This window comes from Oncorhynchus masou, chromosome 24 (genome assembly GCF_036934945.1).
Source record: "Oncorhynchus masou masou isolate Uvic2021 chromosome 24, UVic_Omas_1.1, whole genome shotgun sequence".
NCBI classification, from domain to species: Eukaryota; Metazoa; Chordata; class Actinopteri; order Salmoniformes; family Salmonidae; genus Oncorhynchus; species Oncorhynchus masou.
Genome location: NC_088235.1, coordinates 18370084 through 18394253, shown reverse-complemented (window position 1 = coordinate 18394253; position 24170 = coordinate 18370084). Strand labels below are relative to the sequence as shown.

General features: G+C 44.5%; 1 protein-coding gene across 4 annotated transcripts in view; it reads left to right on the top strand.

The window, feature by feature from the left end:
• The window catches only part of LOC135511878 (endothelial PAS domain-containing protein 1-like), a 102936-nt gene that overhangs the window by 51388 nt on the left and 27378 nt on the right, over nucleotides 1–24170 (top strand). For all 4 annotated transcript variants that reach the window (XR_010451332.1, XM_064933381.1, XM_064933380.1 and 1 more), the window contains exons 5-7: nucleotides 8920–9032; nucleotides 9251–9453; nucleotides 19435–19541. Coding sequence is in view for 3 of the 4 variants with exons in the window: in XM_064933381.1 (XP_064789453.1) it covers nucleotides 8920–9032; nucleotides 9251–9453; nucleotides 19435–19541 (423 nt within the window). In the remaining variant the exon portion in view is untranslated. The remainder of the gene's footprint in view (nucleotides 1–8919; nucleotides 9033–9250; nucleotides 9454–19434; nucleotides 19542–24170) is intronic.

Here is a 24170-nt window from a genome sequence, read left to right as displayed (position 1 = left end):
AGATAGGAACACTGCACAGTGTCTCTCTGAGTTAGGGTTAGGGTTAGTGTTAGGGTTAGATAATAATAATATGAGATAGGAGCACTGCACAGTGTCTCTCTGAGTTAGGGTTAGGGTTAGTGTTAGGGTTAGATAATAATAATATGAGATAGGAGCACTGCACATTGTCTCTCTGAGTTAGGGTTAGGGTTAGTGTTAGGGTTAGATAATAATAATATGAGATAGGAGCACTGCACAGTGTCTCTCTGAGTTAGGGTTAGGTTTAGTGTTAGGGTTAGATAATAATAATATGAGGTAGGAACACTGCACAGTGTCTCTCTGAGTTAGGGTTAGGGTTAGTGTTAGGGTTAGATAATAATAATATGAGATAGGAACACTGCACAGTGTCTCTCTGAGTTAGGGTTAGGGTTAGTGTTAGGGTTAGATAATAATAATATGAGGTAGGAACACTGCACAGTGTCTCTCTGAGTTAGGGTTAGTGTTAGGGTTAGATAATAATAATATGAGATAGGAACACTGCACAGTGTCTCTCTGAGTTAGGGTTCGTGTTAGGGTTAGATAATAATAATATGAGATAGGAACACTGCACAGTGTCTCTGAGTTAGGGTTAGGGTTAGTGTTAGGGTTAGATAATAATAATATGAGGTAGGAACACTGCACAGTGTCTCTCTGAGTTAGGGTTAGTGTAAGGGTTAGATAATAATAATATGAGATAGGAACACTGCACAGTGTCTCTCTGAGTTAGGGTTCGTGTTAGGGTTAGATAATATTAATATGAGATAGGAACACTGCACAGTGTCTCTCTGAGTTAGGGTTAGTGTTAGGGTTAGATAATAATAATATGAGATAGGAACACTGCACAGTGTCTCTCTGAGTTAGGGTTAGTGTTAGGGTTAGATAATAATAATATGAGATAGGAGCACTGCACATTGTCTCTCTGAGTTAGGGTTAGGGTTAGTGTTAGGGTTAGATAATAATAATATGAGATAGGAGCACTGCACAGTGTCTCTCTGAGTTAGGGTTAGGGTTAGTGTTAGGGTTAGATAATAATAATATGAGATAGGAACACTGCACAGTGTCTCTCTGAGTTAGGGTTAGGGTTAGTGTTAGGGTTAGATAATAATAATATGAGGTAGGAACACTGCACAGTGTCTCTCTGAGTTAGGGTTAGGGTTAGTGTTAGGGTTAGATAATAATAATATGAGATAGGAGCACTGCACAGTGTCTCTGAGTTAGGGTTAGGGTTAGTGTTAGGGTTAGATAATAATAATATGAGGTAGGAACACTGCACAGTGTCTCTCTGAGTTAGGGTTAGGGTTAGTGTTAGGGTTAGATAATAATAATAAGAGATAGGAACACTGCACAGTGTCTCTCTGAGTTAGGGTTAGTGTTAGGGTTAGATAATAATAATATGAGGTAGGAACACTGCACAGTGTCTCTCTGAGTTAGGGTTAGGGTTAGTGTTAGGGTTAGATAATAATAATATGAGATAGGAGCACTGCACAGTGTCTCTCTGAGTTAGGGTTAGGGTTAGTGTTAGGGTTAGATAATAATAATATGAGATAGGAGCACTGCACATTGTCTCTCTGAGTTAGGGTTAGGGTTAGTGTTAGGGTTAGATAATAATAATATGAGATAGGAGCACTGCACAGTGTCTCTGAGTTAGGGTTAGGTTTAGTGTTAGGGTTAGATAATAATAATATGAGGTAGGAACACTGCACAGTGTCTCTCTGAGTTAGGGTTAGGGTTAGTGTTAGGGTTAGATAATAATAATATGAGATAGGAGCACTGCACAGTGTCTCTCTGAGTTAGGGTTAGGGTTAGTTTTAGGGTTAGATAATAATAATATGAGATAGGAACACTGCACAGTGTCTCTCTGAGTTAGGGTTAGGGTTAGTGTTAGGGTTAGATAATAATAATATGAGATAGGAACACTGCACAGTGTCTCTCTGAGTTAGGGTTAGGGTTAGTGTTAGGGTTAGATAATAATAATATGAGGTAGGAACACTGCACAGTGTCTCTCTGAGTTAGGGTTAGTGTTAGGGTTAGATAATAATAATATGAGATAGGAACACTGCACAGTGTCTCTCTGAGTTAGGGTTAGTGTTAGGGTTAGATAATAATAATATGAGATAGGAACACTGCACAGTGTCTCTCTGAGTTAGGGTTAGTGTTAGGGTTAGATAATAATAATATGAGATAGGAACACTGCACAGTGTCTCTCTGAGTTAGGGTTAGGGTTAGTGTTAGGGTTAGATAATAATAATATGAGATAGGAGCACTGCACATTGTCTCTCTGAGTTAGGGTTAGGGTTAGTGTTAGGGTTAGATAATAATAATATGAGATAGGAGCACTGCACAGTGTCTCTGAGTTAGGGTTAGGGTTAGTGTTAGGGTTAGATAATAATAATATGAGATAGGAACACTGCACACTGTCTCTCTGAGTTAGGGTTAGGGTTAGTGTTAGGGTTAGATAATAATAATATGAGGTAGGAACACTGCACAGTGTCTCTCTGAGTTAGGGTTAGGGTTAGTGTTAGGGTTAGATAATAATAATATGAGATAGGAGCACTGCACAGTGTCTCTCTGAGTTAGGGTTAGGGTTAGTGTTAGGGTTAGATAATAATAATATGAGGTAGGAACACTGCACAGTGTCTCTCTGAGTTAGGGTTAGGGTTAGTGTTAGGGTTAGATAATAATAATATGAGGTAGGAGCACTGCACAGTGTCTCTCTGAGTTAGGGTTAGGGTTAGTGTTAGGGTTAGATAATAATAATATGAGATAGGAGCACTGCACAGTGTCTCTCTGAGTTAGGGTTAGGGTTAGTGTTAGGGTTAGATAATAATAATATGAGGTAGGAACACTGCACAGTGTCTCTCTGAGTTAGGGTTAGGGTTAGTGTTAGGGTTAGATAATAATAATATGAGATAGGAGCACTGCACAGTGTCTCTCTGAGTTAGGGTTAGGGTTAGTGTTAGGGTTAGATAATAATAATATGAGATAGGAGCACTGCACAGTGTCTCTCTGAGTTAGGGTTAGGGTTAGTGTTAGGGTTAGATAATAATAATATGAGATAGGAGCACTGCACAGTGTCTCTCTGAGTTAGGGTTAGGGTTAGTGTTAGGGTTAGATAATAATAATATGAGATAGGAGCACTGCACATTGTCTCTCTGAGTTAGGGTTAGGGTTAGTGTTAGGGTTAGATAATAATAATATGAGATAGGAGCACTGCACAGTGTCTCTCTGAGTTAGGGTTAGGGTTAGTGTTAGGGTTAGATAATAATAATATGAGGTAGGAACACTGCACAGTGTCTCTCTGAGTTAGGGTTAGGGTTAGTGTTAGGGTTAGATAATAATAATATGAGGTAGGAACACTGCACAGTGTCTCTCTGAGTTAGGGTTAGGGTCAGGGTTAGATAATAATAATATGAGATAGGAACACTGCACAGTGTCTCTCTGAGTTAGGGTTCGTGTTAGGGTTAGATAATAATAATATGAGGTAGGAACACTGCACATTGTCTCTCTGAGTTAGGGTTAGGGTTAGTGTTAGGGTTAGATAATAATAATATGAGATAGGAACACTGCACAGTGTCTCTCTGAGTTAGGGTTAGGGTTAGTGTTAGGGTTAGATAATAATAATATGAGATAGGAACACTGCACAGTGTCTCTCTGAGTTAGGGTTAGGGTTAGTGTTAGGGTTAGATAATAATAATATGAGGTAGGAACACTGCACAGTGTCTCTCTGAGTTAGGGTTAGTGTTAGGGTTAGATAATAATAATATGAGATAGGAACACTGCACAGTGTCTCTCTGAGTTAGGGTTAGTGTTAGGGTTAGATAATAATAATATGAGATAGGAACACTGCACAGTGTCTCTCTGAGTTAGGTTTAGTGTTAGGGTTAGATAATAATAATATGAGATAGGAACACTGCACAGTGTCTCTCTGAGTTAGGGTTAGGGTTAGTGTTAGGGTTAGATAATAATAATATGAGATAGGAGCACTGCACATTGTCTCTCTGAGTTAGGGTTAGGGTTAGTGTTAGGGTTAGATAATAATAATATGAGATAGGAGCACTGCACAGTGTCTCTCTGAGTTAGGGTTAGGGTTAGTGTTAGGGTTAGATAATAATAATATGAGATAGGAACACTGCACAGTGTCTCTCTGAGTTAGGGTTAGGGTTAGTGTTAGGGTTAGATAATAATAATATGAGGTAGGAACACTGCACAGTGTCTCTCTGAGTTAGGGTTAGGGTTACTGTTAGGGTTAGATAATAATAATATGAGATAGGAGCACTGCACAGTGTCTCTCTGAGTTAGGGTTAGGGTTAGTGTTAGGGTTAGATAATAATAATATGAGATAGGAGCACTGCACGGTGTCTCTCTGAGTTAGGGTTAGGGTTAGTGTTAGGGTTAGATAATAATAACATGAGATAGGAGCACTGCACAGTGTCTCTCTGAGTTAGGGTTAGGGTTAGTGTTAGGGTTAGATAATAATAATATGAGATAGGAACACTGCACAGTGTCTCTCTGAGTTAGGGTTAGGGTTAGTGTTAGGGTTAGATAATAATAATATGAGATAGGAGCACTGCACAGTGTCTCTCTGAGTTAGGGTTAGGGTTAGTGTTAGGGTTAGATAATAATAATATGAGATAGGAGCACTGCACAGTGTCTCACTGAGTTAGGGTTAGGGTTAGTGTTAGGGTTAGATAATAATAATATGAGATAGGAGCACTGCACAGTGTCTCTCTGAGTTAGGGTTAGGGTTAGTGTTAGGGTTAGATAATAATAATATGAGATAGGAGCACTGCACAGTGTCTCACTGAGTTAGAGTTAGGGTTAGTGTTAGGGTTAGATAATAATAATATGAGATAGGAGCACTGCACAGTGTCTCTCTGAGTTAGGGTTAGGGTTAGTGTTAGGGTTAGATAATAATAATATGAGGTAGGAACACTGCACAGTGTCTCTCTGAGTTAGGGTTAGGGTCAGGGTTAGATAACAATACGAGAGAATAGAGGAGCACAGCAGTGTGTGTCTCTGAGACACTGAATTAGATACACACATGCTCTTTACGTGGAATGTTCTATAGTATAATATATACAGTGCCTTTGGAAAGTATTCAGGCCCCTTGACCTTTTCTGCATTTTGTAGGGTTACAAATATGTTTTTTTTCTGATGAATATACACACAATCCCCTATGACAAAGTAAAAACAGTTTTTTTGAATTTTCTTCCAATTTTTTAAAACCTAAAAAACTGCATCACATTTACATGCAGGGTAGCCTAGTGGTTAGAGCGTTGGACTAGTAACCGGAAGGTTGCAAGTTCAAACCCCCGAGCTGACAAGGTACAAATCTGTCATTCTGCCCCTGAACAGGCAGTTAACCCTCTGTTCCCAGGCCGTCATTGAAAATAAGAATTTGTTCTTAACTGACTTGCCTGGTTAAATAAAGAAATAAGAAACATAGTAAGTATTCAGACCCTTTACTCAGTACTTTGTTGAAGCACCTTTGGCAGTGATTACAGCCTCAATTTTTCCTGGGTATGACACTACAAGCTTGACACTCCTGTATTTGGGGAGTTTCTCCCATTCTTCTCTGCAGATCCTCTCAATCTCTGTCAGGTTGGATGCCGAGAATTGCTGCACAGTTACTTTCAGGTCTCTCTAGAGATGTTAGATTGGGTTCAAGTCCAGGCTCAAGGACATTCAGAGACTTGTCTTGTAGCCACTCCTGCGTTGTCATGGCTGTGTATTTCGGGTCATTGTCCTTTTGGAAGAGGAACCATCGCCCCAATCTGAGGATCTGAGCGCTCTGGAGCAGGTTTCAATCAAGGATCTCACTGTACTTTGCTCCGTTCATCTTTGTCCCGATCCTGACTAGTCTTCCAGTCCCTGCCGCTGAAAAACACCCCCACAGCATGATGCTGCCACGTGACGCTTGGCATTCAGGCTAACAAGTTCAATCTTGGTTTCGTCAGATCAGAGAATCTTGTTTCTCATGGTCTGAGAGTGTTTAGTTGCCTTTTGGCAAACTCCAAGCGGGCTGTCATGTCCCTTTTACTGAGGAGTCGCTTCCGTCTGGCCACTCTAACATAAAGGCCTGATTGGTGGAGTGCTACAGAGACCTTCTGGAAGGTTCTAGAAGGTTTTCCCATCTCCACAGAGGAAGTCTAGAGTTCTGTCAGATTGACCATTGGGTTTTTCGTCACCTCCCTGACTAAGGCCCTTCTCCTCCGATTGCTCAATTTGGCCGGGCGGCCAGCTCTAGGAAGAGTCTTGGTGGTTCCAAACTTCTTACATTGAAGAATGATGGGAGGCCACTGTGTTCTTGGGGACCTTCAACACTGCATAATATTTTGGGTACCATTCCCCAGATCTGTACCTCGACACAATCCTGTCTCCAAGCTCTACGGACAATTCCTTCGACCTCATGGCTTGGTTTTTACTCTGACATGCACTGTCAGCTGTGGGACCTTATATAGACAGGTGTGTGGCTTTCCAAATCATGTCTAATTAATTTAATTTACCACAGGTGGACTCCAATCAAGTTGTAAAAACATCTAAAGGATGATCAATGGAAACAGGATGCACCTGAGCTCAATATCAAGTCTCATAGCAAAGGGTCTGAATACTTATGTAAATAAGGTTAGGGCTGTCTTCAAGGCAAAGGGTGGCTACTTTGAAGAATCTCAAATATAAAAATATATATATATATATTTGTTTAACACTTTTTTGGTTGCTACATGATTCCATGTGTTATTTCACAGTTTTGATGTCTTCATTATTATTCTACAATGTAGAAAATAGTAAAATAATGAAAATCATTGAGTAGGTGTGTCCAAAGTTTTGACTGGTACTTTATATATATATATAGTGTATATTGATGTATATTGATGTATATTAATGCGTATAGTGTATATTGATATATATATTGATGTTGTTGTTGTATATTGATGTGTTGATGTGTATATTGATGTGTGTCGTGTATATTGTTGTATATTGATGTGAATTGATGTGTATGTTGATGCACATGAATGTGTATATTGATGTGTGTAGTGTTTAATTTGGTATTGATGTGTATAGATGTGTATATTGATGTGCATATTATGTATGCTTGTATATTGATGTGTATAGTGTATGTTGATGTACTGTATATTAATGTGTATATTGATGTATATAGTGTTTATTGATGTCTATTAATGTGTATATGTATGTATATTGATGTGTATACTGATGCGTATTGTACATATTGACATATATATTGACGTGTATAGTGTATATTGATATGTATGTATGTGTATATTGATGTGTATATTGTGAATCGATATGTATACAGGGCTGTAAAAGAGACCTTCTTCTCAGCATGACTCCCTGTCGAAAAAAGCTGAAATAAATAAGTATCTGGAGGTCCTAATGCGTTAAGTAGAAGTTGTAAAACTGCACACACAACGGGTAATTAACATAACTTCAAGTTCCAGGCTATAAACACTACTCCACTACCCTCTGAACACTTGTCATTGGACAATAAACAGCTATATAATGACGTAATAACACTAAATTAACAGCTATATAATGACGTAATAACACTAAATTAACAGCTATATAATGACGTAATAACACTAAATTAACAGCTATATAATGACGTAATAACACTAAATTAACATATATAACATGAGATAATAACACTAAATTAAAAGATATAACATGAGATAATAACACTACATGAACAGTTTCCTCGGCCATGGCTTGTGTGCTATGCTAAGAGTAAATAATGATGGTAGAAATAACATTCTGGACACACTGACTCTTTCCATGCTTCTCTCTGCCCAGTTGTCCTCTAATCTCCCCAGTTGTCCTCTAATCTCCCCAGTTGTCCTCTAATCTCCCCAGTTGTCATCTCATCTCCCCAGTTGTCCTCTAATATCCCCAGTTGTCCTCTAATATCCCCAGTTGTCCTCTAATATCCCCAGTTGTCCTCTAATATCCCCAGTTGTCCTCTAATATCCCCAGTTGTCCTCTAATATCTCCAGTTGTCCTCTAATCTCCCCAGTGTTCTGCTGTTCTATTTTTGTTGCTATTTGAATCAATTTCTCTCGTTCCAGGGCGGGCCACACCAAAGTGGTCAGACAAGGAGCTTAGTAGGCCGACTCCTCAGGCCCCTTCCTGGGACTGTTGATAGAGGGGTGGGCGGCATGGGGGACCAAAGGAGGATGGTAAGGTTGGTGGAAGTGCGGGCGCTGCTGTTGTGTCCACACGTACTGCCAGCCATGCCAGACCTTTCCCTGGCGCCACCCCCGTCATGGGGACCCCCTTTAACACTCCTTATTAGCTGGACCCATAAGGCTCTGTCTTGCTCCACGGCTAGCGGCCAGTGTCTGAGGGCTGAACTCTCACTTTGTGATGTAATGGCTTGGCTGCAGACTGTGGTGAATTTAGTATTTACACGTTTATTAGGATCCCCATTAGTTAGTGCTGAAGCAGCAGCTGCTCTTCCTGGGGTCCACACAAAACCTAAAACATGACCTAATACAGAACATTAACAGACAAGAACATCAGGACAGAACGATATACATTTAAAATAATTATACAAACTTTCATACATGTATGCCTTCATAATCATGTTATTTAGACGCTACTGAATGCAAGTGCAACACACAAAAACAGAAATGGAAATGCAATAACAAGGAGTGTTCAAAAAGAGTCTGAATGTGTAAAGATGATGTCACCCCTGACAGCTTTACGATCAGCCCTTCTGGACTGAGTTGCTGCTCCAGCTATGTCAGAAACATGGGGCAGAGTCCGTTGTGTCTGCTTGCATGCACGTTTGTGGGACAGAGAGGAGTGGAAGAAACCAAAACCTTGACCTCACACAAAAACTGTGATATCTCAAGGATGTGAATATCTGTGTATGTTTGTTCACAGGTACTGGGACAAAGGGGAAAGTCTTCAGCACTGAGAGAGACTTCTTCATGAGGATGAAGTGCACAGTGACAAACCGTGGACGCACTGTCAACCTGAAATCAGCCAGCTGGAAGGTGAGTCCATGGAACTAACAGAAGATGCCAAGATCACTGCCATCACTACTCATGAACAACCATCTACTTGGCTTGTTTACTATTGATTGTAAATTCTGTTTTGCATTGTTTATTCAGAATAGGATCGTACTGCATCATTGAGATGATATCAGATGTTACAGATAATAGTTATTATATAAAATAATGTTGATATAAGTGTTTCTCCTCTGCTTTCTTAGGTTCTGCACTGCACGGGCCACCTCAAGGTGTACAACAGCTGCACCCCTCATGGGCTGTGTGGGTTCAAGGAGCCTCCTCTCACCTGCCTGCTGATAATGTGTGAGCCCATCCCCCACCCCTCCAACATCGACACACCCCTGGACAGCAAGACCTTCCTGAGCCGTCACAGCATGGACATGAAGTTCACCTACTGTGACGACAGGTAACGCACACTGTCAGATAAATACACACACACTAACACATGCTCCCAACAGGGACACACAGCTCACCTACAGGACTATAATGACACGTAACACACACAAACAGTCTCACATACTCGCACACACGCACGCACGCACGCACACACGCACACGCACACGCACGCACGCACACACACACACACACACACACACACACACACACACACACACACACACACACACACACACACACACACACACACACACACACACACACACACACGCACACGCACATGCACACACGCAGACACACACACACACACACTGGCAGAAGGGACGGAAAGTTAGCTTACAGTCCAGTAACAGCAAGGAACACACACAAACCATCTCACATACTCACACATAGGCATACACTCCCTCTCTATACTGTATATGAATAGAAACATCCTCATATACAGTTGAAGTCGGAAGTGTACATATACCTTAGCCAAATACATTTAAACTCAGCTGTTCACAAATCCTGACATTTAATCAGAGTAAAAATTCCCTGTCTTAGGTCAGTTAGGATCATCACTTTATTTTAAGAATGTGAAATGTCAGAATAATAGTAGAGAGAATTGTCAGGATTTGGCCAGGGTTGTTCCGGGTTTTGGTCACTAGATGCCCCCATTGTGCTTTTTGACCTTATGTTTTTTCCCTTGTTCCCCATTATTATTTGCACCTGTGCCTCGTTTCTCCTGATTGTATTTAAACCCTTAGTTTCCCTCAGTTCTGTGCTCTGTGTTTGTATGTTAGCACCCAGCCCTAGTGTTCTGTGTATTCTTGTCAATTCCGGTGGATGCTCTTGTGGAATTCTGTTTTTGTTTTTGAGTATCTCTTGAGGCTTTTTTGTGCTATTCCTACCACCTTTTGATTTTGCCATTTTTGTATTGAAGGACTTCTCCTTTTTACTTTATTAAATACACCGTCTTAAGTACTGCTGTGTCTGCCTCATCTTCTGGGTTCTGCTGACTATTCGTGGCTCAGTTGGTTAAGTGACTGTTTCTCACTCCGGAGACCCAGGTTCGTAACCGGGTCCTGACAGAAACACAGAGCCAAAAATGAACCCAGAGGCAGCCAGTTCCCAGGTCCTTTTTGCCATGCTGTCCCACCACCAGGAGACTGTCCAACGCCACGAAGCCGCCCTGGTTCTGCAAGAGGCCTTAATGGCTAGACATTCTCATCTTCTGTCGGAGATGCTGACTTCCATTAAGCAAATATCTGATCGTCTTACCCCGGCAACAGTTCCCGTCCCAGTACCTCAGATTCACGTACCCATGGCAGTTAACCCCCTGGCTGAACCTCGTCTTCCACCTCCCCAACGGTTCTCAGGTGATCCAAGTGCTTGTAAAGGGTTTCTCACCCAATGTTCTCTCTCCTTTGAGCTACAACCCTCGTCGTTTCCCACCGACCGGTCTAAGATCGCTTATATCATCACCCTGCTGTCGGAAAAAGCCCTGGCCTGGGCTACTGCTGTGTGGGATGCCCATAGTTCCTGCTGTGCCAGCTACTCTGCCTTTGCTGAGGAATTCAAACGAGTGTTTCAAGGCCCAAGCAGTGGTTCTGACTCAGCCAAACAGCTCCTGACTCTCCACCAAGGTTGGCGCAGCGTGACGGACTATGCCATCCAGTTCCGCACGGTGGCAGCAGCAAGTGGCTGGAACAACGAGGCGCTCACGGTGTGCTTTCTGAAAGGCCTTTCCGACACTATCCAAGATGAACTGGCCACTCGGGAACCCCGGACAATCTCGAGTCCCTGATCAAGTTGGCCTCACGCATTGACCAGCGTCTGAGAGAGAGAGAACTCAACCGTAGACCTCTAGCCCCTATCAGTCCCAGCTCCGAGTCCCCACCTTTATCCTCGCTGGCTCCATCGGAACCCATGCAGATTGGACGCATCTCCCAGGCTGAGAGAGACCACCTCTGGCCTGCTCGCCTCCCTACCACTGAGGAAGTACAGTTCCCGCTCAGCCCAGTCAAAACTGTTCGCTGCTCTGGCCCCCCAATGGTGGAACAAACTCCCTCACGAAGCCAGGACAGCGGAGTCAATCACCACCTTCCGGAGACACCTGAAACCCCACCTCTTCAAGGAATACCTAGGATAGGATAAGTAATCCTTCTCACCCCCCCCCACTTAATGATTTAGATGCACTATTGTAAAGTGGCTGTTCCACTGGATGTCAGAAGGTGAATTCACCAATTTGTAAGTCGCTCTGGATAAGAGCGTCTGCTAAATGACTTAAATGTAAATGTAAATGGATGAGGGAGCGACGCTGTCTATATTGCGGCAAACCGGGCCATTTCCGTTCCACGTGTCCCGGGCTCCAGGGAAATGCTCTGTCCCGTACAGACCGGGGGGAACTGTAACGGGAAACATAACCTCCTCCCATCCGTCCAACTCCCGTCTGCTCATTCCAGTCACCCTCTCCTGGGACAACCACAAGCTTCACCTTCAAGCCTTGGTAGACTCTGGAGCCGCAGGTAACTTCATGGATGGTGTCTGGGCGAAGGAGAATGGCGTTCCCTCTGAACCTCTAAGTGAACCCATGAGGGTCACTACATTGGATGGAAGCAATTTGGGATCTGGACTTGTCACTCATGTCACTACCTCCTTGCGACTTTCAGTTTCACAACACCAGGAATTGATGAACTTTCATTTGATCTCCTGTTCCGAGTTCCCTCTCGTCCTTGGATACCCCTGGCTTCACAGCCATAACCCTCACATCGACTGGTCTATGGGCACTATCAAGCAGTGGGGTCCTACGTGCCAAGCTACTTGTATTTTCCAGAATTCCCGAGTTCTACTCCCGAGTCTTTAGAATCCATCGACCTGACCCGAGTTCCCGAGTGTTACCATGACCTCAAACTGGTGTTTAGCAAACAGAGGGCCACCATGCTACCACCCCATAGACCTTACGATTGCCCCATCGACCTGTTTCCGGGCACTTGCCCCCCCAGGGGTCGGATCTTTTCCCCATCTCCACCCGAACGAGCTGCTATGGATACCTACATCAAGGACGCTCTGGAAGCAGGCCTCATGCGTCCATCCACCTCCCGGCGGGAGCAGCGTTTTTCTTTGTGGCCAAGAAAGACGGTGGATTACGTCCTTGCATCGACTACCGGGGACTCAATGCCATAACCGTCCGTAACCGTTACCCGCTACCCCTTATGGCCACAGCCTTCGAGCTGCTCCAGGAAGCAGTTGTTTTCACTAAGCTTGACCTGCGGAACGCATACCATCTTGTGCGGATCAGACCTGGTGACGAGTGGAAGACCGCTTTCAACACGCCTACTGGTCACTATGAATACTTGGTGATGCCCTTCGGCCTGACCAACGCCCCAGCGGTGTTCCAAGCGCTCATAAACGATGTGCTTAGGGATATGCTTAACATATTTGTGTTTGTTTACTTGGATGACATCCTCATCTTTTCGAGCTCCCTTCAAGAACACACTAAGCATGTCAGACAAGTACTCAAACGCCTCCTAGACAGCCATCTGTACGTTAAGCCGGAAAAATGTGAATTCCATTCATCCCGAGTACAATTCCTGGGATTTGTAGTGGAACCCGGTCGAGTCCAAATGGACCCCAGGAAGGTAGGGGCGGTAGCGGATTGGCCCACCCCAAATCCGTTAAGGAAGTTCAGCGTTTCCTGGGCTTCACAAACTTTTACCGCAAGTTCATCAAGAACTTCAGCTTGGTGGCAGCCCCTCTCTCAGCTTTAACCAAGGGTGGCAATGCAAGGTTTTTGTGGGGAAGAGAAGCTGAGACTGCCTTCCAAGGACTCAAGCAGCGCGTTCTCTCTGCTCCCATCCTGATACTACCGACTACGGATGAACCATTTGTGGTGGAGGTAGACGCATCAGAGGTTGGTGTTGGAGCTGTCCTGTCTCAGAGGGGTGAAGACAAGAAGCTTCATCCGTGCGCTTTCTTCTCACACCGGCTTACCCCGACTGAGAGGAACTACGATGTGGGGGATCGTTAACTCCTAGCGGTTAAGATGGCATTGAAGGAATGGAGACACTGACTCGAGGGGGATTCTCACCCGTTTCAAGTGCTTACGGACCACAAAAATCTGGAGTATATCCAGCAGGCGAAGCGGTTGAACTCTAGACAAGCTAGATGGTCTCTTTTCTTCAATCGATTCCAGTTTATCCTCACCTATCGGCCCGGGTCGAAGAATCTCAAACCGGATGCCCTGTCCCGAGTCTACGCTCCTGCCATTCGAGATGACACGGACATGCCTGTCCTTCCTGCTGCTAAGATTGTGGCTCCGATCTCGTGGCAAGTTGAGGATACCGTGAGACGTGCTCAAGCTAGCGAACCGGACCCGAAAGGAGGTCCTGCCAATCGGTTGTTTGTCCCCAAGGCAGTGAGGACTCAGGTCCTTCTGTGGGGGCACTCCTCTCGCCTCACCTGTCATCCGGACGTAGGTCGCACCTTGGAGTTCATCCAGCGTAAGTTCTGGTGGCCTACCATAAGAGAAGACGTTGCCACTTTCGTCAATGCCTGTCCCGTGTGCTGCCAGGGCAAATCTTCTCACCTCCGCCCTCAAGGACTCCTTCACCCTTTACCTGTTCCCCACAGACACTGGTCCCATATCTCATTGGACTTTATTACTGGACTTCCTCCATCCCATGGCAATACTACTATCCTAGTCATAATCGACAGGTTTTCAAAGGCGGCCAGGTTCGTCCCTCTGACTAAGTTACCTTCTGCCAAGGAAACGGCTGAGTTGGTAATTAATCATGTGTTCCGAGTCTTCGGCATTCCTCAAGATATGGTTTCTGACAGAGGTCCCCAGTTCGCCTCAAGGTTTTGGAAGGCCTTCTGCCAACTCATGGGGGCTTCTGCCAGTCTATCTTCAGGGTACCATCCGGAGTCCAACGGCCAAACAGAGAGGATGAATCAAGAGCTGGAAACCACCCTCCGATGTATGACTCGTGACAACCCGTCCACATGGTCATCCTTTATTGTTTGGGCCGAATACGCGCACAACACCTTGCGCTCCTCCTCCACTGGTATGTCCCCGCACGAGTGTCAGTTTGGCTATGCTCCTCCATTGTTCCCGGACCAGGAGGCAGAAGTCAGAGTGCCTTCAGCCTTGAAGTTCGTCAGACGCTGTCGGCTTATGTGGAGGAAGACCCGTCTTAATCTTATGCGTTCCTCACAGAGGTACCAACAACAAGCCAACAGACGTCGCCGTCCCGGGCCTACCCTGCGCCCCGGCCAGAGAGTCTGGCTCTCCACAAGAGACTTACCTCTACGGGTGGAGTCTCGCAAGCTGTCCCAAAAATACATCGGTCCCTTCAAGGTTGCCAGGAGAGTAAACCCAGTTTCTTATCGCCTACACTTACCCAGATCCCTTAAGATTAATCCCACATTTCACATTTCATTGTTAAAACCTGTTGTTTTTTCTCCCCTTGTCCCGGCAGACAGACCTCCCCCTCCGCCTCGTGTCATTGGAGGCCAGCCGGCTTATACCGTCCATCGGATACTGGATTCCCGCCGGGTGCAGCGGTCCTGGCAGTATCTGGTGTACTGGGAAGGCTACGGTCCCGAGGAGCGCTCCTGGGTTCCTGCCAAAGACATCCTGGACCCTGACCTCATTCGTCAGTTCAGGGCCCTCCACCCTGAGAGAGCTGGTAGGAACGTCAGGAGCCGTTCCTAGGGGGATTCTGTCAGGATTTGGCCAGGGTTGTTCCGGGTTTTGGTCACTAGATGCCCCCATTGTGCTTTTTGACCTTACGTTTTTTCCCTTGTTCCCCATTATTATTTGCACCTGTGCCTCGTTTTTCCCCTGATTGTATTTAAACCCTTAGTTTCCCTCAGTTCTGTGCTCTGTGTTTGTATGTTAGCACCCAGCCCTAGTGTTCTGTGTATTCTTGTCGATTCCGGTGGATGCTCTTGTGGAATTCTGTTTTTGAGTATCTCTTGAGGCTTTTTTGTGCTATTCCTACCACCTTTTGGATTTGCCATTTTTGTATTGAAGGACTTCTCCTTTTTACTTTATTAAATACACCGTCTTAAGTACTGCTGTGTCTGCCTCATCTTCTGGGTTCTGCTGACTATTCGTGGCTCAGTTGGTTAAGTGACTGTTTCTCACTCCGGAGACCCAGGTTCGTAACCGGGTCCTGACAGAGAATGATTTATTTCAGCTTTTATTTCTATGCTTGGGGTCATTGTCCATCTGGAAGACCCATTTGTGACCAAGCTTTAACTTCCTTACTGATGTCTTGAGATGTTGCTTTATTTAATATATCCACATATTTTTCCTACCTCATGATGCCATCTAAGTGTGCACCAGTCCCTCCTGTAGCAAAGCACCCCCACAACATGATGCTGCCAGCCCCGTGCTTCACGGTTGGGATGGTGTTCTTCGGCTTGCAGGCCTCCCCATTTCTCCTCCAAACATAAAGATGGTCATTATGGCCAAACAATTCTATTATTGTTTCATCAGACCAGGGGACATTTCTCCAAAAAGTACAATCTTTGTCCCCATGTCCAGTTGAAAACCATAGTCTGGCTTTTTTTATGCCGGTTTTGGAGCAGTGGCTTCTTCCTTGCTGAGTGGCCTTTCAGGTTATGTCAATATAGACCTAATTTTACTGTGGATATAAATACTTTTGTACCTGTTTCCTTCAGCATCTTCACAAGGTCCTTTGCTGTAATTTTGGGATTGATTTGCACTTTTTGCACCAAAGTACGTTCATCTCTAGGAGACAGAATGCGTCTCCTTCCTGAGCGGTATAACGGCTGCGTGGTCCCGTGGTGTTTATACTTGTGTAATATTGTTTGTACAGATGAACGTGGTACCTCCAGGCATTTGGAAATTGCTCCCAAGGATGAACCAGACTTGTGGAGGTCTACAATTTTTTTTTCTGAGGCCTTGGCTGATTTATTTTAATTTCCCCCTGATGTCAAGCAAAGAGGCACTGAGTTTGAAGGTAGGCCTTGAAATACATCCACAGGTACACCTCCAATTGACTCAAATGATGTCAATTAGCATATCAGAAGCTTCTAAAGCCATGACATAATTTTCTGGAATTTTCCAAGCTGTTTAAAGGCACAGTCAACTTAGTGTATGTATACTTCTGACCCACTGGAATTGTGATACATTGGGTTATAAGTGAAATAACCTGTCTGTAAACAATTGTTGGAAACATATTACTTGTGTCATGCACAAGTTGCCAGAACTATAGTTTGTTAACAAGAAATGTGTGGAGTGGTTGAAAAACAAGACTCATCAACTGTACATATTCATGCATAAAGTACCTTCTCATACAGACATATATGATCACAGACTCAGACACACATTTATATTGTGAATCATAAGCAGCAGCAGGCTGGTAAAACCCAAAATCAAGTGCTGTCACTGAACGACAAATTACGCAAACTTACACACACACACAAGCATGCAAACAAGCCGGGATAATGATCTGCTGACTGAACCAGTTTGGTTTGGCAGGACCAGAGAGAAAAAACCCATCAAGAATGACTTGCATCGCACGACATCATCAAAGAGTGCCAGAGGTTACCCACAACATGTTCTCTGGGCACTTCACACAAAGTGAGCGCTATGCACCCATCACCACTGCAACCAAAGCAGCATGTCACCATGACAACTGTGACAATAATGACAAGTCCAAGTCCTACCATCATGTCCCTGTGATGATCGATGTCCCCGTTAGGAGTGTCTGCTGTCCCCTCTGGGCCAACTGCGTCACAGACATGGCAGCCATCTTAGAGCCAATGTCTCAGCGGTAGAGAAAAACATTCCATCCTCCTAGCTGCTAGTGCTAAAAACCACACCAGTCGGGTTCGGCTGTAATCTGATCAAGCGCTCATGCAAAGACAAAAGATTTCTTCTGAGAACAGAGTGTACCTTCCTGTGAAACAGTGGCCCCTTTTTACTTTTCTCAAATGTTGTATTTATTTCATCCTTGCGCAAATCAACTTTAATTACGCAAATGAGGCGACAGCCCATGATGCCTTGCGTACGTCATTATGCTCATTAGTGGTCATGGTTGATGTTCCCAACTGGCACAGCACGGGTTGCCCTTGGACCGCCCGTGAGGAAAGGAGAAAGGCTGGAAGGAAGAGAAGGAACTCAGAAATGTTCATGTAATGTTGGTTTAAACTTCAATGTAACTTTCCGTCTTGCTCGGGTCTGAACAGATTTTGAACCATTGCACCTGCATGGATAAGAAAAAAGTTTAATGATTGAGGCTACTTTGATTGAGGCTACTTGGCCCATAAGCTTGCAATTATCATTATTACTGTTTTTTCATTATGGAAACTATGTGTTAATCTAGGGTCTACATCGTTGTTTTAACGTTTTAAGAAATGTCTATGATTTTATATTAAGTACCTATGATTGAGGTCCACCAGCTGTTTTTCTTACTCAAGGTTGAGTTACCTAACTATATTTCAGCAGTGGTGCTTTAGTTGGGATTAACTAACAGCTCAGGTTTTCAGAGCCTTGATTTGTAAAAACACAAAAAATCCCTATTCATCTGTTTGAAGATTATGCAGGCATCATTGGGAGAGTTTAGAGCTCTCTACTGTACTTACCACCCAAATCCACATCACGCAGAGATAAAAACACATTGAAATCCACATCACTCAGAGGTAAAAACACACATAAACAACACAACCGGTGTGTGGGTGTAATAGTGAGGAATGACTTATTTGTGCTCCAGCCTGGCTGGCTGGCAGATTGACTGGTGGCGGCAGGGTAGCCTAGTGGTTAGAGCATTGGACTAGTAACCGAAAGGTCCCTGAGCTGACAAGGTACAAAATCTGTTGTTCTGCCCCTGAAGAGACAGTTTACCCACTGTTCCTAGGCCGTCATTGAAAATAAGAATTTGTTCTTAACTGACTTGCCTAGTAAAATAAAGGGAAAATAAAAAAACTGACTGGCTGGTAGACGTCAATTCAACATTTAGTACATGTTGGTTGAACAGAATTCCATTGAAAAGACGTGGAAGCAACTTTGATGCAAGGGGTAATGCTCTAGGAGTCACGTGCCTGTTGACTATTACCTATCTGATCCATATTATTGCTGTGGTAGAGGAGAGAGGCTGTGGTAGAGGAGAGGCTGTGGGAGAGGGAGAGGCTGTGGGAGAGGAGAAACTGGTAGAGGAGACTATGGTAGAGGAGAGAGGGAGAGGAGATACTGTGGTATAGGAGAGACTGGGTGTAGAGGAGAAAGGGACAGGAAAGACTGTGGTAGAGGAGAGGCTCTGGTAGAGGGGAGACTGTGGCAGAGGAGGTAGAGGAGAGGCTGTGGTAGAGGAGAGAGAGAGAGGAGAGAGACTGGTAGAGGAGGGAGATGAGAATCTGTGGTAGAGGAGAGACTGGGGTAGTGGGGAAAGGCTGTGGTAGAGGAGAGACTGTGGCAGAGGAGGTAGAGGAGAGGCTGTGGTAGAGAGAGGGTGTGGTAGAGGAGAGAGAGAGTGAGGAGAGACTGTGGTAGAGGAGGGAGAGGAGAGGCTGTGGTAGAGAGGTTGTGGTAGAGAGAGAGAGAGAGAGAGAGAGAGGACAGACTGTGGTAGAGGAGGGAGAGGAGAGGCTGTGGTAGAGGAGAGAGAGGAGAAACTGTGACAGAGGAGAGGCTGTGACAGAGGAGAGACTGTCGTAGACGAGAGACTGTGACAGACGAGAGAGAGGGGGGAGGGACTGTGGTAGAGGAGGGAGAAGAAAGGCTGTGGTAGAGGAGAGAGGATGTGGTAGGGGAGAGAGGCTGTGGTAGAGGAGAGAGGCTGTGATAGAGGAGAGAGGCTGTGGTAGAGGAGAGAGGCTGTGGTAGAGGAGAGGTGCGTGTGGTGTGTGTGAGTGTGTGTGTGTGTGTGTGTGTGTGTGTGTGTGTGTGTGTGTGTGTGTGTGTGTGTGTGTGTGTGTGTGTCAGTCAGAGAAAAGTGGTGTTGGCTGAGTTAACGGTTGGCTGTATTTCTGTGTATTGCAGAGTCACTGAGCTGATGGGCTACAGTCCTGAAGACCTGCTGGGCTGCTCTGTCTATGAGTTGTACCACGCCCTCGATTCTGACAGTGTCACCAAGAGCCACCAGAACCGTGAGTGTCTACACTAAGACTGACTACACTGCAACCCCGGTGCAGACAAAGCGACGTCTTCCTCTTGCCTTAAGGCCTATCAACAGACAGAATGATTGTGAAGTCGTTGGGAATGTCTCAACCATCTGTTGAGGACCTTATCTCATCTTCTGCTTTACAGTAACCGTGCTGGTGTGTGAGAGAACAAGACAAAGCTTTACAGTCACCATGCTGGTGTGTGAGAGAACAAGACAACGCTTTACAGTAACCGTGCTGGTGTGTGAGAGAACAAGACAACGCTTTACAGTAACCGTGCTGGTGTGTGAGAGAACAAGACAACGCTTTACAGTAATCGTGATGGTGTGTGAGAGAACAAGACAACACTTTACAATTACTGTGCTGGTGTGTGAGAGAACAAGACAACGCTTTACAGTAACCGTGCTGGTGTGTGAGAGAATAAGACAATGCTTTACAGTAACCGTGCTGGTGTGTGAGAGAACAAGACTATTCTTTACAGTAACCGTGCTGGTGTGTGAGAGAACAAGACCATGCTTTACAGTAACCGGTGCTTTACAGTAGCTGGTGTGTGAGAGAACAAGACAACGCTTTACAGTAACTGTGCTGGTGTGTGAGAGAATAAGACAACGCTTTACAGTAACCGTGCTGGTGTGTGAGAGAATAAGACAATGCTTTACAGTAACCGTGCTGGTGTGTGAGAGAACAAGACAATGCTTTACAGTAACCGTGCTGGTGTGTGAGAGAATAAGCCAATGCTTTACAGTAACCGTGCTGGTGTGTGAGAGAATAAGACAATGCTTTACAGTAACCGTGCTGGTGTGTGAGAGAACAAGACAACGCTTTACAGTAATCGTGATGGTGTGTGAGAGAACAAGACAACACTTTACAATTACTGTGCTGGTGTGTGAGAGAACAAGACAACGCTTTACAGTAACCGTGCTGGTGTGTGAGAGAATAAGACAATGCTTTACAGTAACCGTGCTGGTGTGTGAGAGAACAAGACTATTCTTTACAGTAACCGTGCTGGTGTGTGAGAGAACAAGACCATGCTTTACAGTAACCGGTGCTTTACAGTAGCTGGTGTGTGAGAGAACAAGACAACGCTTTACAGTAACTGTGCTGGTGTGTGAGAGAATAAGACAACGCTTTACAGTAACCGTGCTGGTGTGTGAGAGAATAAGACAATGCTTTACAGTAACCGTGCTGGTGTGTGAGAGAACAAGACAATGCTTTACAGTAACCGTGCTGGTGTGTGAGAGAATAAGCCAATGCTTTACAGTAACCGTGCTGGTGTGTGAGAGAATAAGACAATGCTTTACAGTAACCGTGCTGGTGTGTGAGAGAACAAGACAATGCTTTACAGTAACCGTGCTGGTGTGTGCGAGAATAAGACAATGCTTTACAGTAACCGTGCTGGTGTGTGAGAGAACAAGACCATGCTTTACAGTAACCGTGCTGGTGTGTGAGAGAACAAGACAATGCTTTACAGTAACCGTGCTGGTGAGTGAGAGAACAAGACCATGCTTTACAGTAACCGTGCTGGTGTGTGAGAGAACAAGACAATGCTTTACAGTAACCGTGCTGGTGTGTGAGAGATCAAGACAATGCTTTACAGTAACCGTGCTTGTGTGTGAGAGAATAAGACAATGCTTTACAGTAACCGTGCTGGTGTGTGAGAGAATAAGACAATGCTTTACAGTAACCGTGCTGGTGTGTGAGAGAACAAGACAATGCTTTACAGTAACCGTGCTGGTGTGTGAGAGAATAAGACAATGCTTTACAGTAACCGTGTTGGTGTGTGTGAGAGAACAAGACCATGCTTTACAGTAACCGTGCTGGTGTGTGAGAGAACAAGACCATGCTTTACAGTAACCGGTGCTTTACAGTAGCTGGTGTGTGAAAGAACAAGACAACGCTTTACAGTAACCGTGCTGCTGTGTGAGAGAACAAGACAATGCTTTACAGTAACCGTGCTGGTGTGTGAGAGAACAAGACAATGCTTTACAGTAACCGTGCTGGTGAGTGAGAGAACAAGACCATGCTTTACAGTAACTGTGCTGGTGTGTGAGAGAACAAGACAATGCTTTACAGTAACCGTGCTGGTGTGTGAGAGAACAAGACAATACTTTACAGTAACCGTGCTGCTGTGTGAGAGAATAAGACAACGCTTTACAGTAACCGGTGCTTTACAGTAGCTGGTGTGTGAGAGAACAAGACAACGCTTTACAGTAACTGTGCTGGTGTGTGAGAGAACAAGACTATGCTTTACAGTAACCGTGCTGGTGTGTGAGAGAACAAGACAATGCTTTACAGTAACCGGTGCTTTACAGTAGCTGGTGTGTGAGAGAACAAGACAACGCTTTACAGTAACCGTGCTGCTGTGTGAGAGAACAAGACAATGCTTTACAGTAACCGTGCTGGTGTGTGAGAGAACAAGACAATGCTTTACAGTAACCGGTGCTTTACAGTAGCTGGTGTGTGAGAGAACAAGACAACGCTTTACAGTAACCGTGCTGCTGTGTGAGAGAACAAGACAATGCTTTACAGTAACCGTGCTGGTGAGTGAGAGAACAAGACCATGCTTTACAGTAACCGTGCTGGTGTGTGAGAGAACAAGACAATGCTTTACAGTAACCATGCTGGTGTGTGAGAGAACAAGACAATACTTTACAGTAACCGTGCTGCTGTGTGTGAGAGAATAAGACAACGCTTTACAGTAACCGGTGCTTTACAGTAGCTGGTGTGTGAGAGAACAAGACAACGCTTTACAGTAACTGTGCTGGTGTGTGAGAGAACAAGACTATGCTTTACAGTAACCGTGCTGGTGTGTGAGAGAACAAGACAATGCTTTACAGTAACCGGTGCTTTACAGTAGCTGGTGTGTGAGAGAACAAGACAACGCTTTACAGTAACCGTGCTGCTGTGTGAGAGAACAAGACAATGCTTTACAGTAACCGTGCTGGTGAGTGAGAGAACAAGACCATGCTTTACAGTAACCGTGCTGGTGTGTGAGAGAACAAGACAATGCTTTACAGTAACCATGCTGGTGTGTGAGAGAACAAGACAATACTTTACAGTAACCGTGCTGCTGTGTGAGAGAATAAGACAACGCTTTACAGTAACCGGTGCTTTACAGTAGCTGGTGTGTGAGAGAACAAGACCATGCTTTACAGTAACCGTGCTGGTGTGTGAGAGAACAAGACAATGCCGTCTGAACCCCAATATTTCCCTTTCTCCGCAAACAATTAAAACTGTGAACCTGTTTAATAATAGATTGTTTGGTGAAATGAAACACAGACGAAGCCGACTGAAAATGTAGATGTGTTTTTATGTTTGTGCTACCGTAGCAGGCCGTAGTCAAACACCTGTAGTTCATGTTTGTGCTACTGTAGCAGGCCCTATTCAAACACCTGTAGATTATGTTGTGCTACCGTAGCAGGCCCTATTCAAACACCTGTAGTTTATGTTTGTGTTACTGTAGCAGGCCCTATTCAAACACCTGTAGTTTGTTTATGCTACTGTAGCAGGCCCTATTCAAACACCTGTAGTTCAGGTTTGTGCTACTGTAGCAGGCCCTATTCATACACCTGTAGTTTAGGTTTGTGCTACCGTAGCAGGCCCTATTCAAACACCTGTAATTTATGTTTGTGCTACTGTAGCAGGCCCTATTCAAACACCTGTAGTTTATGTTGTGCTACCGTAGCAGGCCCTATTCAAACACCTGTAGTTTATGTTGTGCTACTGTAGCAGGCCCTATTCAAACACCTTTAGTTTATGTTGTGCTACCGTAGCAGGCCCTATTCAAACACCTTTAGTTTATGTTGTGCTACCGTAGCAGGCCCTATTCATACACCTGTAGTTCATGTTTGTGCTACTGTAGCAGGCCTTATTCATACACCTGTAGTTTAGGTTTGTGCTACCGTAGCAGGCCCTATTCAAACACCTGTAGTTTATGTTCGTGCTACTGTAGCAGGCCCTATTCAAACACCTGTAGATTATGTTTGTGCTACTGTAGCATGTCCTATTCAAACACCTGTAGTTTATGTTTATGCTACTGTAGCAGGCCCTATTCAAACACCTGTAGTTTATGTTTGGTTACTGCTACTGCATGGTTATTGCTACAGTAGCAGGCCCTAGTCAAACACCTGTAGTTCATGTTTGTGCTACTGTAGCAGGCCCTATTCAAACACCTGTAATTTATGCTGTGCTAACGTAGCAGGCCATATTCAAACACCTGTATTTTATGTTTGTGCTACTGTAGCAGACCCTAGTCAAACACCTGTAGTTTATGTTTGTTCTACTGTAGCAGGCCCTAGTCAAACACCTGTAGTTTATGTTTGTTCTACTGTAGCAGGCCCTAGTCAAACACCTGTTGTTTATGTTTGTGCTACTGTAGCAGGCCCTAGTCAAACACCTGTAGTTTATGTTTGTGCTACTGTAGCAGGCCCTAGTCAAACACCTGCAGTTTATGTTTGTGCTACTGTAGCAGGCCCTAGTCAAACACCTGCAGTTTATGTTTGTGCTACTGTAGCAGGCCCTAGTCAAACACCTGCAGTTTATGTTTGAGCTACTATAGCAGGCCCTAGTCAAACACCTGTAGTTTATGTTTGTGCTACTGTAGCAGGCCCTAGT